This window comes from Rhopalosiphum maidis, chromosome 4 (assembly GCF_003676215.2).
Source record: "Rhopalosiphum maidis isolate BTI-1 chromosome 4, ASM367621v3, whole genome shotgun sequence".
NCBI classification, from domain to species: Eukaryota; Metazoa; Arthropoda; class Insecta; order Hemiptera; family Aphididae; genus Rhopalosiphum; species Rhopalosiphum maidis.
Genome location: NC_040880.1, coordinates 1,762,028 through 1,777,551, shown reverse-complemented (window position 1 = coordinate 1,777,551; position 15,524 = coordinate 1,762,028). Strand labels below are relative to the sequence as shown.

General features: G+C 28.5%; 2 protein-coding genes and 1 pseudogene across 2 annotated transcripts in view; 1 reads left to right on the top strand and 2 right to left on the bottom strand.

Annotated features, from left to right (window-relative positions):
• Positions 1 to 15,524, bottom strand: part of LOC113550325 (neurobeachin-like protein 2) — a 108,351-nt gene that overhangs the window by 15,450 nt on the left and 77,377 nt on the right. The gene's annotated exons all lie outside the window — the stretch shown is intronic.
• Positions 5,809 to 8,292, top strand: LOC113550335 (larval cuticle protein A1A-like). The gene is made up of 2 exons (XM_026952081.1): positions 5,809 to 5,956; positions 6,575 to 8,292. The coding sequence occupies exons 1-2, from the start codon at positions 5,933 to 5,935 to the stop codon at positions 7,022 to 7,024; spliced, it is 474 nt and encodes a 157-aa protein (XP_026807882.1). The 5' UTR covers positions 5,809 to 5,932; the 3' UTR covers positions 7,025 to 8,292.
• On the bottom strand, positions 12,635 to 13,895 carry LOC113550332 (annotated as a pseudogene).

The window sequence follows — 15,524 nt, the reverse complement described above, 5'->3', positions numbered from 1 at the left end:
GATTACATTTATACATTTATATCATATCATATTTGATAACATTGTAAATTTTAATGTAATACCTTAAGTTCGTTTACTATAAATAATTTGACTTTATAACTGTCATTCAAATGATAATTTTCTGTGTACAAATCCACATTACACATATAATATACTTATTTTGTTTTTAATGTTTATTTTATTTTTATTATACATTAAAGATAGATCGAATGAAAATTAAAACTTATTAAGTTTTCATTTATAAGTTTATTACATATTATTTAGGTAATGTATATTTATATTTAATCAAACCTTTGAATATTTAATTGAATTACGCTATTCAATAAAATAACGATTGATAAACAACAATCGCAATTGTTGTGAACTTTTCAATATTTTCGAGAATTCCCGTCAAATTACGTTTCCGGAAATTCTCAAACCTAAGGTCGTCTAGTCAAGCACCCTCTTTTTTCTTTTCTAGATACACTGCAGTAGGCAATGACCAAGTCAATAATATTGTGAAGAAAATTAGGTGATATGATATGCCTTATCCTTGTATCATAATAATTATTATGGGAACGGGTAGTGTGATGACGGGAGGCGGTAATGACAGCCCCCGAAACAACTAAATTTCAAGGTTTATATCCGGATAAACTGCGACCCCGATATAATATGGCAATATAGAACTACGATTTAAGTGGTTCAAGATCATGTGCGAGCGTCTTCGACGCAACGACGACGGTGGCACATCGTCACGCGCGCGCGAAACGGAATAGGTTGCGAAACTCCGAAATAGAAAACGCCCCTTAGGATTGTATGTCCATCACGTAGTATGCATATTATTTTAACTTTGTACATACGATCGTAATTATTGTTGCGCGTGTCCATTTGTGCGCGTACGTTAACAATAATAATAATATGTCGTCAACTGCGCTGCAACTCTGACCAGATAGGTGCCGTAACAATGCGATTTCGATCGACAACAAATAAATTCAATTATAACGTTTGCCAAAGTGGATTTCGTCCAGACGGTTTAGAAACACATCATTTAATATTATACTATACTTTGCTCGAGTTCGTACTATATAATATATATAGCGCGTCAGTCGCGGTCGGAACGCCGCACCTGTCGTTCGTTTTTTACTGTGTCCCATGTAATATGTAGGTGTTTTGTTCTATTTATATAGTATAATCTATGTGGATGGTAAGCGCCGTCGACTGAAAGTGTTGTCGTTAAGTGTTATAGTCTTTTACGCGCCCCTATCCGTCGAGACGCATTTTTGTAACGCTATTTAAGTGTAATAAATTATAATATCTATCATCTCCGATGTGATGACATATTATAACGCAACATTTATCCGCAGACTTGGCAATTAAATATAACTTAGATTTGTCAAAAAACTTTAATGGGTTTACTGTATTATTATTTCAATATTATAATACTAGTATTTTGATAGGTATACTTGGGTTTTGGTGTTGTTCGGACATCGTGTTTGGTTGTTAGATGGACGGATTTAAATCAAAATTAAGAAATGTTACGTTTGAACCGATCGAAACAAGAGTACATTATACTAGATATTATAACGCGTACCCGTCAGTGTTCCACATATGAGCGTTGTATCGGGATTCGAATGGGCCACCCAATTATGAATATACCTAATAAGTAAAGAAACAATCAATATCTGTTAGATAAGGTTAGATTACCATTTACCGTTCGAAATTAAACTCAAAGGATATAATATCATTCCTGATCTCGTAAGTTATAATTTTTTATCGTCAGGAAAAAACCAATAGATGATGATTATAAATCGTTTAGAAACACACGTTGTACTTTTTTTTTTTAAATGACATGAATGTATATTGTATTACATGAGTATCGCATAATATCTGCCACGACAAAGATGTAGTTATAATTATTGCTAAATAGCGTACGCTTGAGGAAACAGACTTTCGCGCTAAAGGCCTCGGGGTGAGTGTAATACAATACCTACTATATAATAATATGTTTTAATCAAAATGTATTTACATGGCGCATTAGCTGATATATATATTTTTTAATATTATAACTATTGTACGCGATATAAAAAGGGTTACGTTGGTAGTCAAATATCTCCAAAGACCTTTTACATTAAAACGATAATACGCAGACAAAACAATTGTGAAATTATAAATAAATGTTAATATTTCATTGTTTATTTTTTTCTAGAACTGTTAGCTTAAATATACCTCGCCTTATTAAAATGCATCGTAAAAATAATATATCTAACTAAAATACAAAATAAGATTCGAATATTAATGTATTTTTAAATACCCAATTTTTTATTTTATTATAAGCATACATTTTTTTTATCGACTAACTATAACATAGTTTGAATTGATGGTATGCGGTAAATATTAGCACTATTATAATAAACATATAACGTATTATATTTATTATAATAGATTATAATTGCTTATATATTTAATATTAACTAGGTATAACTAGCGCTAATAAATAATTTAGAATATTTAGATTAAAGACAGGTTAGAAAAATAATTTGATATGTAAAAAGAACTGCAGTTTTTACTGTACTCGTTTTAAATTGGCGAAAGACTCGTTTAACTCCCACATATTAATATACAATATTCAAATTATACTTATTAAATACGTTTTCTTAATAAAAAAAATATTTCATATTTTATTTAATATTATACAAATTATTTGCTATATTATATTGGTATGTAGAACACACATTAATAAAATATTATGCAAATAAGTGTCAAATACATTTGAGAATGCAACTATATATATATTAAAAAGTTGATTTCCTCGAAGTAACATCTTGGCATACGAATTCTCATAAAAGGCATACATCTTTAAGTAGTTAATATAGGTGTAGTCCTTATTTTATATTTATAAAATTATAACGTACACAATATTATACGTCGTTACGTGCCAAATCTACATAGTAAAGCTATTAAGTTTCACAAATTAATATTAATAATTTATAAAATTAATGTCAATAATGTGGTCACCAAATAACAAAATATAAACATAAGAATGTTCTTCATACAGAGTCCAAATTTGAACCCTGAAATACAAATCAGACTTACTAGAAATATTATGAACGTAAATATACGGATATTTATCTAACTATATAAGATAAGCAAAAAGGTCACATGAGAAATATATCATGTATAAATGGAATTTAAATGAAATTTTTAATAAAAATGAAATGACTAATTACAAACAAAAATAATTTATGATATTATAATTTTAAATATTTTAATAACTTTAATCTAAGATTCTAAAACACATTAAAGGAAGTATATGTTACTTAAAGTCGATATAAATGTTAATAGTAATTTCAGCGATAAATCAGCAAATCATGTACAAAATAAAAAAATAAGACGACGTAGAATATTAATATAATATTTATTTTTTACTTATAATAGATAATAGACATATCTCGATCAAATATTATGTTAAAGGTTTATACAGTTGCTACAAACTATCATTGATTGAAAATAAAAATTCAACCAATTTATATAAACCATAAACACAATTTATACAATACGAGCTGAAGATATAATTGTATATAACTATAATTTAGGCGATTCATTAAATATAAGTAAAAGTTATTCGAAAGAATGATGAACACTAGCAGATGATATATTTATATATCTAATTTAAATGCTACAAATTGTAATGAGAAATACATAATATACGACAGTATTGTTATATGAATATAATAATAGTTATATAATATACATGTACAATCTACATTGTATAACATAAACCTATTCATTTATAATGTTCTAAACTTAAATAACTATGATAAAGAGTTGAGTATTTAATTAGTAATTAATTAGTTTAACATATTTACATAACTTTTTTTTTTTGTTAATATAAAACATAAAAATTTACCACACATTATATAGTAGGTATATACTTAGAGAAAATCTTAAGAAACCCAACTATATTTATATGAAAAACTGTATAAATTATAATAAGTACCTACTATCATGAAATGCAATAAAAATCTTTATGGAATAATGCTTTTAACCACACAGATAAAATAAATATGTTATACATAATACTATCTGTACCTAAATGGTATTAAATCATTTTTTTTTTTATTAAGTTGAACATAAATAATAATAATACAAAAATCGGTAAAATCGTGTAACTTGCTTAAAAAAATATTAAATAGTTTAATTAGTATGTTAATAGGTGGATGTGTAAACAAGGTTGAATAATATAATAACAGTATTATATCAATTTAAGCATAATAAAGATAGCTCATTGGTCACTGTGGATTTAAAATAGCAATAAAAATAATATTATTATTATACATACGCAAAATCACTTAGTGTGTGAAAACGAATGGTATTTGAAATATATTTTCTTAATATTCTGCTTCGAAATATGAATAGGAAAATAGAATATAAGTATAAAGTAAATTTTAAAAAATCACTGTAATAAAAATAACTTTTAATATAATATTGTATGAGTACTCCAAGATTCAGTGTCAAAAGCAGCTTATAAATACTTAACCTTTTATTATAAACATATTTTTATTCTTTGAAAATAAATTAACTTATTTTACGAGTGTTAAGCTGTTTCAAGGCCCAAATTCGTATAATATATATATATATATATAACCTAACATATATATATATATATATATTATTACATTAAATATTAAGTTAAGGTATACTGGACAATGAACTACCGCAGAATCTTGAAAAACCTGATGGTTAATATAACCGTAGTTGACGTAATGATTGCAGATCATGATCTTTCTCATTAGTCGTTAGAGCTGACCAAAAATAAAAACGACCGGCGACGACGACTGATGGGGAAGCATAAACAATGAATAGCAAAGAGGAAACTGCGATAACATTTCCGTTAGAATATAATATTTTTCACAAACGCGTTTCCAGTCTATTTACTTGAGACCAATCCGCAACAACAACAATAACATATCACCGTTAGATAAGTACTAGTAGCATATTGTATACAAACAAACGATATATTAAATAGTAATGTACGGAGTGATCCATTTCATATAAAATAAAATCATTTTTTAATTTAAAAAAAATATTTCATATAATTTGAAATATTTATAAAGTACATAAAATGTATAAAATTTTTAAAAAATATTAAATATTTTATTAGTATTTTTTATGATAACATAGGTAATCAGAATTAAAATTACTTTTCTAAAATGTATAATGTGTTTATATCTTTTTATTTTAAATACCATTACCAAAGGTTTTGCCTAATACTTTATAGCACCATCCTAATCCTTTAGTCATCAGGTGTTGGTACCGTGACCTAATAAATTAGTTGATAAATAAATCAATTATTCTTCTGAAAGGTTTCATTATTGGATGACTTCCGTCATTTTGTGTTTATATGTTATTTCTTATGTAAATTGTTTGTTGTATTATTTATTTACTTATGTGTTAAATTATAAATAAAAATTATAACATTTTCTTTAAATAAAAATTTAAAAAAAAGCTACATGATAATATTTATTATTATATAAAATTTAACTATTAAAGTGTAACCAGTCAAACAGACCATCCTGTACGTGAATACGTCTACAATATACTAATGTACCACGCGCACAGTTTCCTAGGATAATTAAATCGTACACGTTCACGCTGCTTATACATATCATACATTCGATTTAAATACAAATAATGCTTTATGTGTTTGGTCACAAGGGTCGGTGTACCATGTCGTATATTAATAAAAATTCGTGATGTGTGCATGTTATGCTATATTACATTGTTCACATAGGCGTGATACCCGGTTGCGTATTATGATAATATAATAATAGTAACGAGCAGTTTTCACCGAAAAATCTTCCGGTACCATCTAGCTTAAATAGCCAAACCATCTGGAATAAGTTTCATTTGGGCAGCAGTATTGTTTGTGTTTCGTCCGCTGTTAAACAAAACCATGAAGGGTTCTGCAGTTATTGCGGTAAGCGATTTTCATTTATAATAATATAATAATGTTTTGAGTGTTTAGACAACTCCATCATAATCATGAGTGCAGAGCGTGGTTTTATATTTGAATGACACAAATCGCTTTAATCCAGTCTAATCTCTTCTAAGCTTGGTTTTCTTGTTGTGCCACTCGTAGTTTACCACTTGTCCCTTCGTTTTACTGTTTAAAGCGCAGATAACACTTTTTTTTGTAAAAGTTAATATCAGAATCTAATTCATATACCAACACATATAACGATAAAGCATTCGAGTAAACAGTATTGGCGATTCACATCACGTAAAAAACTGTTTCACTCTTTTATGCGACTATAAAAATTCAATAATATCAATAAATACATTTGAAAATTGTAAAAATAACTTAAGTCCTCTATACCCGAGACTCGTGCTTTATAGGAACGTATTTCGTTATGATATGTGACGATAGATAACTGGCGTTAGTCATTCTTGTAATAATAGTGTAAATATCCAGTTTACAAGTACAATTTGCGAAGTCATAGACTTGTGTTGGGGAAATTCACACACAAATATTGAGACTGTTGAATTACTCACGACGGCATCAATAAACGACAAAATGTCATCATGTATTTTGCAGTCGTGCGTTTTGCTGAGTATGGTCACATGGTCGCAGTGTTTGCCGTACGGCGGATATCAACTGCAGACCCAGTCGCTCGGCGGCCACGGACAGTCTTACAACAACTACCCACATGGGCAGCAACAGGTGGCAGAGCTGTACAACCATCATACCACACAGGTGCAGGAAGAACACGAGGACCATCACGAACCGGTGCACTATTCGTTCCACTATGACGTGCACGACCCACACACGGGTGACGTGAAGAGCCAGCACGAGACGAGGTCCGGCGACGTGGTGAACGGGTTCTACACGCTGGTGGAACCGGACGGCACCATCCGGACGGTTAAGTATACGGCGGACAAACACAACGGATTCAACGCTGTGGTGGACCGCAAGAAACCGAACTTTGACGTCGATTCATTCAACTACCACCAACAACAACCAAAACAACAACATCACTATAATTGACGACGTCCTACACGGACACAGTAGCGTGCTCAGCTTTTTTAAAAGGGGGGAGGGATATATTGCCCGTCCAAATAGATAAGTATGAATTTTCAATTATTTTCAGACTTCGTTATATAGCAAAAAAAATAAATATATATTCTTGTATTAACTCATCGCGGGTGCCGTAGTTAATTATAATATAATCGTATGTATTGATATAGTATATGTTACTATAATGTAATATATTGACGTAAATCACGGCGGATGGCGGTAAATATGCTTTCATTAATTTATCGTGTATTTTATTTTCATCAATAAATGATTATAACTTTTAAGAAAAACTAAAAATCATACAGAAAATAATATTGAAATAAAAAATAAAGAAAATATTGTACCGCTCTCTCTTGAGCACACACCCCTGTATGAAGTACCTAAAAACAATTTGTTTATCAATTCGATCGTTACCCATACAAATAATAACCCGTAACGCTAAAAATTACAATCATTCGCCTCTCTCCACCTCACCAGTCATTTATCACGTAATTTACAAATTTTAAAACATATTAAATTATTTCATAATTTATAATACAGGCATGTGTATAATGTTATTAATAAAATATATTTATGTAATAGAAAATCCCTAAATTTTGACATGAATACCGATTCAAAATTACGCATGACATAAGTACAAAAATAAAACGATTTTAGAGATACATCACCAAACCCTTTAAAATAACGCGATTAATTATATATTTCCAATGGCATCCTGTATTCATTAATCAAGCGTTCTCGTGGAGAATATTTCTCCACATATATATTTAATAGGTGTAATATATTTTTGTTCCTAACTACCTCCCATCTTTCTTCCAATGATTTTAATCACCTGTACATTACGGTTTGTATATTATCTACCTCGTGTTATGTATATTCCTATATATTATAGTTTTGTTTTTCCGTTGTAAATGATAATAACGTCTTTGTCTACTTACTTTAATTGTTTGGTTATTTTGTCGATTTAATAATTTCATAAATAAATTAAAAATAAAAATCTTATCGAATAAACTACGGCCGTCATACACTGAACATCCGCAATCTCTAGAGTTTATAGTTTATTATAATACAATGTTTATACTGTTATGATTATGCAAGTCAAGTCAAAAAATTACACCTACATTTGTTTTGTTTTTCATAAACCTAAATAAAGTTGCTTGACGCATTGTATTTTGTGATATTATGATGTATGATGTAAAAATGTTTTTTTTTCTTTGAAAATATTGTTTGATCTGTTGTTTTGTACACTTTTAAATAAATATAATTGCGTTTTTCTATAAACTCGATTTCTTTTTTTTTTTTTTGTAAGCCACGACAAAGCGTATAATATGAATCACAAAAATTTACTTGTTTTAAATTACAGCACGTGCAGTGTTCGTAATGTACAGTCATGGCGGATGCATTTAGATGGACTTGATAAACCGTTGTCCAAACGGTTGCGTAAAATTCAAGTTTTATATAGATGTATAATATATCTGCGATGAATGCGACAATCATTCTAAAACGGGAATAGTTATAGCCCTGATTTTCCCAAAGACGGTATTTGAATTTCATAAAGAGGAAACTATACCTTTGCTGTAGTTGCAACAAGCGAACATAATGTGGTATTGGCCGTTATATATTTTCAGAGACAATAAGTTTCTAAAAAATACAATTTAAAAAAAAAATCAAAAATGCATTTTGAATACAAAATTTAAATATTGTACCTCACGCTTTTCCAATGGTTGAATTTCTGAATTCCAATAATGATATAATATTGAATCAAATAAGTACATAATTGTAGTATATAATACTCACTGATAGATAATAATTATAATAATATATTAATATATATTATACGCAGATACTCGTTTATTAGATTTCATTCTGTCAATCGAAAGTTATTGCATCGGCGTACAACCGGAAGCAGTACGAAAATGAAAATTGACCAATTGCCAAACGGATAAGTTTGATAATTGAAATAAATTCTCTATAGGTACATATATATTTTACAAACCTAATTAATTTTTCGAGTAGTCATACATTTTTCTTTCCCAATAATATATTAAATTATATAATAAAATGTTTATAAAAAGAAAAAACTTTCAGTTAGACAGTGCTATTTACAATTAACTAAATATATAGACCACCGTTTACTTTTATATTACCTAACACTGTTTGTATATCTATTTCTATAATTTTTAATAACATTTTTCACTGTGATAAAATCCTAATTTTCTTTTAACTTACAAAACGTTTACAAATCAATTTCCAATTAACTTATTACCATATATCTTGTTAGTTATTGGATTATTATGAAAATCAAAATATTATTGTAATATATATTATTATACTTTTTTGAAATTCTAATTTTTTTTAATTTTTATTAGGTACTAACAAAATCCAAAAAACATTGTTTTTTGCTAGTCAGAATTATTGATAATCAAAAGATAAATTTAAAAAAATATGTTAATTTTAATATTTTTATTGTATCATACGCATTTTGAATTGTATACAATATATATAAACATATACAGCATTTTATAAACAAATATATTATAATATAGTTTACACCGCACTAATAATACATTAAATGTCCACTTAAATTAGCAAATCATCTCTTCAATCATAAGACATAATAGTTGCTAATAATATAAGCAAAAAAAATATACATTGCTTTAACTACCTAATCAACCTTGAACGGAATGATAATCCCAAATACAAATATAAACAGTATTATTGAACCTAAGTTTAAAGAATAGTTTGTTGACCTTTAATAATAGAATACGATTAAATCAAAATCAAAAAAAAAAAAAAATTAAAATAGATAGACGATATTATATCTTAGATAATATAATATTATAAATGTATATGTTTTTTACAACACTGTAAGTAAAGTAAGTATTGAAATATATTTACATTATTTTGTTATTACTTACGATAACGTTCTGTTGAGCAAATTGACATAATCATATTATACGTTTTATAAATTGGATATTTTACATCGCAATACGTATATTTATTACCACGTTATATAAGTGGATTTTATAGGTTTAAATGTACCCATTATAATTATTTAAACTAAATAATTTTAACTATTCAAGTATAATAAGTTATGTAATAATAAAATAATTATTAATATATATATATATTCGTTTTAAATCGTATTTTTAGTTAAAAACAAGTATAGGTAAAATCTTTAAAAATAAATATTAAGAAAATTTAAAAATGTCCTGGAATTTCATTAACACGGGAACATAATGATGCTTAAAATAAACATCAATGTTTATAATTGTAATTACTAATTAGTATTCAAGGTCGGTAAAAATTAATGCAACATGAACTATATTTGTACATTTATTTAAAAATACTTGGCTTCTATTCAAACGCATATTATTTGTATACTTCGTATAATGATAAGATGGTCATAATCATATAATGGACTATTACATCATTACATGATCAATATTATATAATTCAACTTATCGATTGACTTATAACATTTAGTTTTGAGAACTTTTCTCTCGACTTTTACGAACAATTATCTGTCGTTTGTCACGACAGTCTAGAAATATCTCCTCAGTTTCATATAAGCGCAACTATTCCAGCATATTCTTTTGACTTATGGGAGTATTTTATACATTTTAAAATCATTAAACAGCCAAGGTTTTTGTAATTTGTTTTTTTAGAGTCAATGCTTCTTCATTGACTATAGTTAATTTTGTTCATATAATTAATTAAATGCTATACTTATTTTATTACAGACATGACAGCTTAATAAAATTTAATTGAAATTTAAACGAGTGGTTTCTGAATTAATAAACATTAAACGCCTAAGGATTATTTTTATAAAAGGTTTAGAACATTAAATGCTTTATGATGATTTAAAAATTATAGGTATTAACATAAATAATTTATAAATATTGTCCGACAATATCAAATGATAGACTAAAAATTATATATATTTCATGTAAACCATTAATGAGAATTGTTATGTTTATATTAGTTACATCGTCCTAATGTAGTAATGTATATCAATTTTATAATATATAAAGGTACCTAATATGTTCTTATAATTTTTCTCATAGTTATTTTATCATAAATTATATATAAATTGTATCTATTTTATACAAGTATACATACTACAACTGTGCATACGATGACATCAACGGCACAGAATATTAGATAGAATTAAATTTTTGCAAGACACTCGTAATTTTTTTTAAGATTATGAGTTCTCCCTTAACTTCTTTATATTTGAATAAATATTACGTATTATAATATCTACAATATATATATAGTATATACATATACGTAATACGTATTATACTCAACATTTTTATTTGTTTGTTACAAGGTTATTATTTTGTTTCATTTTTACTATGATTATTCATGTATATACAGCATACACTTTGAAGCTGTACCTGTACTGTAAAGTTGACTTAATAATTTACTAAAATGGAATCACTTATGTATTTTTATAAATAAAATGTTAGTGATTATTAATTATTATCATATTTATAAAATCATCAATGAATTTAACTTTTTCCTAACAATAGATGCGAATATACTTTATATACATTAAAGTATAATTAATAAAATGTGTTTTATTTAAGACTATTTTTGCTTTTTATTATCGTGGTTATATTTGTGAAATTAATAAAATATCTATACAATTTTAAATGAAGTAAAAACAGTTATCAAGCATCAGTGTTAAAATAATTTATCAATTAAACAAAATAAAATAAACTTTTTTTTAATATATTTTCAAAAAAAGTGCAACATTGCTGTAATTATTTATCAACAGTTTTCATTTACGTAGCAGTTGTAAGTACGATGTACATTATATTACTGCAAAATTATAGTACATATTATATAATACTAAATAAAATTTCAGATAAAATTAAACAATTTTACAATAGTATCCTAAAACTAATATTAAATACATAATAATGTATAATATTACACATAGTAACCTCTGGTTCGGTTTGATGAGACGACTGAGACGAGAACGTGTGAGTTGGATTTAAAAACAATAATAGAATGTTTCGAGACACTTATCAACTGAAGACGGGTTTGACAATGCATGCATATAATAATTATAATATTACACACGACAAATATAACATTTTGTAAGATAATATAAATTATAATAATCTCTTAAAAAAGGTTCGGAGCAGAGTTATAGTGAACTTGAAATTATTCAGAAGCAAATCTAATATTCCACCCACCTACATACAAAAATAACCAAAACAACGACAAACACATATTTACTATATCTTATTTTTGACTACCTACTTGATTTACAGTGATTACCAAAACACTAGTTATTACTACATTATAATTTATTGACCAATAGCCAATTATATCTATCCACCCACACCAGCCCTTAAAAAAAATCAGAGGCAGCCGCTTTGCCATGACGCGAATAATAGCTATCAAACAAGTTTACGATTATTGAATCGCGTGTGGTCCAGTTCGATGAGCATATAATTAGGTGCTAAACGCAACAGTGTAATAACAGCTACACCCGAAAAAAATGCAAAACTTAGTGTGATATATATAGATAGATAGATATAGGTATAGATACATATAGACATGTTTATAGAAGAAACAAACGTACTTACACGTACACTTTATTGATCACTGTGATTGTTTTTGCTTACATAATATTATCGTAAGTATACATAATAAAGATAGATACAAATTTTTAAAACAGATGAAAATACAATATCGAAGAAATTAATATTATTTTGTATGTTCAACTCGTCACTGCTGGCGAAACACGATGCAGGAGCGACATTTTGCGGGACGAGCGCCGAGTTATGTACAGGCGTGACGGCACCCGTTTTTTGGACATACTAAATTTACTTGCGGACGAACGGGTAACCGTATTGACCGTACGAATACGGAGAGTAGGCACCGCTGTACGAGTACGGAGAGTAGGCACCGCTGTACGGGTACTGTTGGTAACCGTACGAGTACGGCTGGTAGTTGTACGGGTAACCGCTGTAGTAAGGCGCCACCGGTGCGACGTACTGGGATGTAAGGGGCGGGTGTGACGGCCGGGGCGATCACCGGGACGACGGCCGGTTTGATCACTGTGGCGGCCTTTGCGACGACTGGCAGGGCTGCGGCGCCACTGACTGGTTCTCGGACGACTTCGGCGGTGAATCCGTTGACGGCATCGGCCTTGTACCTGACTGTACGCAGGAAACCGTCAGAGTCCACGGTGCGGTAGTAACCGGTAACGTCGTCGCCGTTTCTCGTTTCCTGTTGGTCCTTTTGGTCACCGGTGGTCGGATCGTTGACCGCGTAGCTGAAGTCGTATTGAGCTGGTGCGGATGGCTCGTTGAGTACAGCGGCGTGCGCTAAGCAGGCAAAAGCCAGGCACAGGAAACTCACGGTCTAAAAACGAACGAGTAAAGTAAGAGACGTCGTGAGACACAGAAATGATGATGTTAAACTGTCGAGAAGAACAGTTGTAGTGTTTGTATAGTGTTTTAAGTATTACACGACTCGGACAAGGCTGAAAGTACCTGAGCCGACAATATCGCGTAAGGATGAAAATATTCATTTGACGTTAAAATTTCGACGAAGGCATTCAGGTTCAAAAACTATTTGCGATCGTCGAAATTCGTTTCACCGATCGACTGTAAGAACTATACGAACATCGCTAAGTAATATTCTTATATAAAACACTTACCTTAGGTCCTTGCATTGTCGGTTGAGTGTGTTTTGCAGATGTGACTACCCGGTGAACTGCTAAATGCTTAATGCGGCTGCGAATGCGTATGCAAAACTTTAAGTAATCGCTGTATATATAGTCGTGTTTACCCCCCACGGGTGAACATAAATAGGTGCACTATGAATCCAGACGACCTTGAATCATTGTTATGGAAGAAGCCGAGTGAATCTTATAAGTCCTTATGAGAATCCGGTATGGACCAAAGATATGTCGCGTGCACGGTAAAAAAATGATTTTATAAAAAAAAAAAGGAAAAAAAAAAGGAACGGTTTCTTATTCGAGTTATATTTCATAAAGTTTTTAACTTGTGGGTGTTTGATACATTAAAAATTCACGATACAGAAGAAAAAAACTTTGTTGTCTGAATAATTAGTAATATAATAATAATAAAATACACCTATACACTATACAGCTATTATATATATCATATAAATTATACAATATTATAGCTATACGTAGTTAGATCGTTTATAAAATAGATATTTTTGTTTGCATGAGTTGCATCTATTGTATAATTACTTAGACTATTATTATTAGTATAAGGTAATATAGCTCAAGTATAAGATTAAAAAAATAACATTATTGTGATCAGTCAGGTAATTAGGATGTTTATAAGTTATGACATTTTAATATTTTTTTCTTTTAGTTGAGGGCATGTAGACCAAATGATAAATTCGATGGTTGTCGTCAATTGAATAATTGATTGATTACATTTATCGTACTTATAATTTCGTTTGAATGTATTTCATTTCAACTTCAGTTTTATAGTCAATGACTACTTTTAATTATAAAAAAGTAATTTTAAATAAGTTATATGATTCAAATAATAGTATCAATTTTACATTTTTTAATCATGAATACGCATTGACAGTATTGAGATCAGTTATGTCCAATAATTTGTCTTTGACGGGTTACTTGGGTAAATAATTACTTTCGAGTGGGTTACCAAGTATATTAATTACAATTTACCACAATTAGGTAAATCATTCTATTTTCGTATATAATTTCTATATAATTTCTAATTATAACATTGTATACCCATAATACTCATATATATAATTTGTTATTTATTTTTATCACTATGCATATAGTATTCTTATTGAACTTGTTAGTTGTTTCCTTATCTTTTAGATGTAATATAATAATAATAAATGATAATTTTACATTAAAAAAAAAATATTTTCTTACATTTATTATTTGTAAGGGATCCCAAATGGCCCGCGAGCCATTTTTTGGATATCACTGGTATAGATGAAATATTACACTCCATAAATGTTTACTTTGGACACATAAAATTTGTCAAAAAAAAAAAAAAGAATATTAAAATTAAAACAAGTCTGAATATTTTTAAAAGTACCTTGAATGTGTAAATTGATTTTTTTAAGGAAAAATCCAGTTTTTACATAGATAGTCCATTTATATATAACCTTGGAGTGTAAATAAAATATCGTTCATTTTTTTATATATAGCACTAGCACATTCTGTTTACACGAAGGAGTAGAATCTTATTTAACATGTTTTAGGAATACCTACTATACATCATAAAATATAAAATAAATAATAATATCAACAACATTTATATTGTCAATAACCATGACTGACATAGATGGTTTTCTAAAACTATTTTTGCTTATCAATTGAAATAAAAAAAATACTATTTTTAATCAGGGAAGATAAAATATTAGCTATCAGGCTATTTATATGGAAACTTGGGACCTCGAATATAATTAGCAAATACAATTT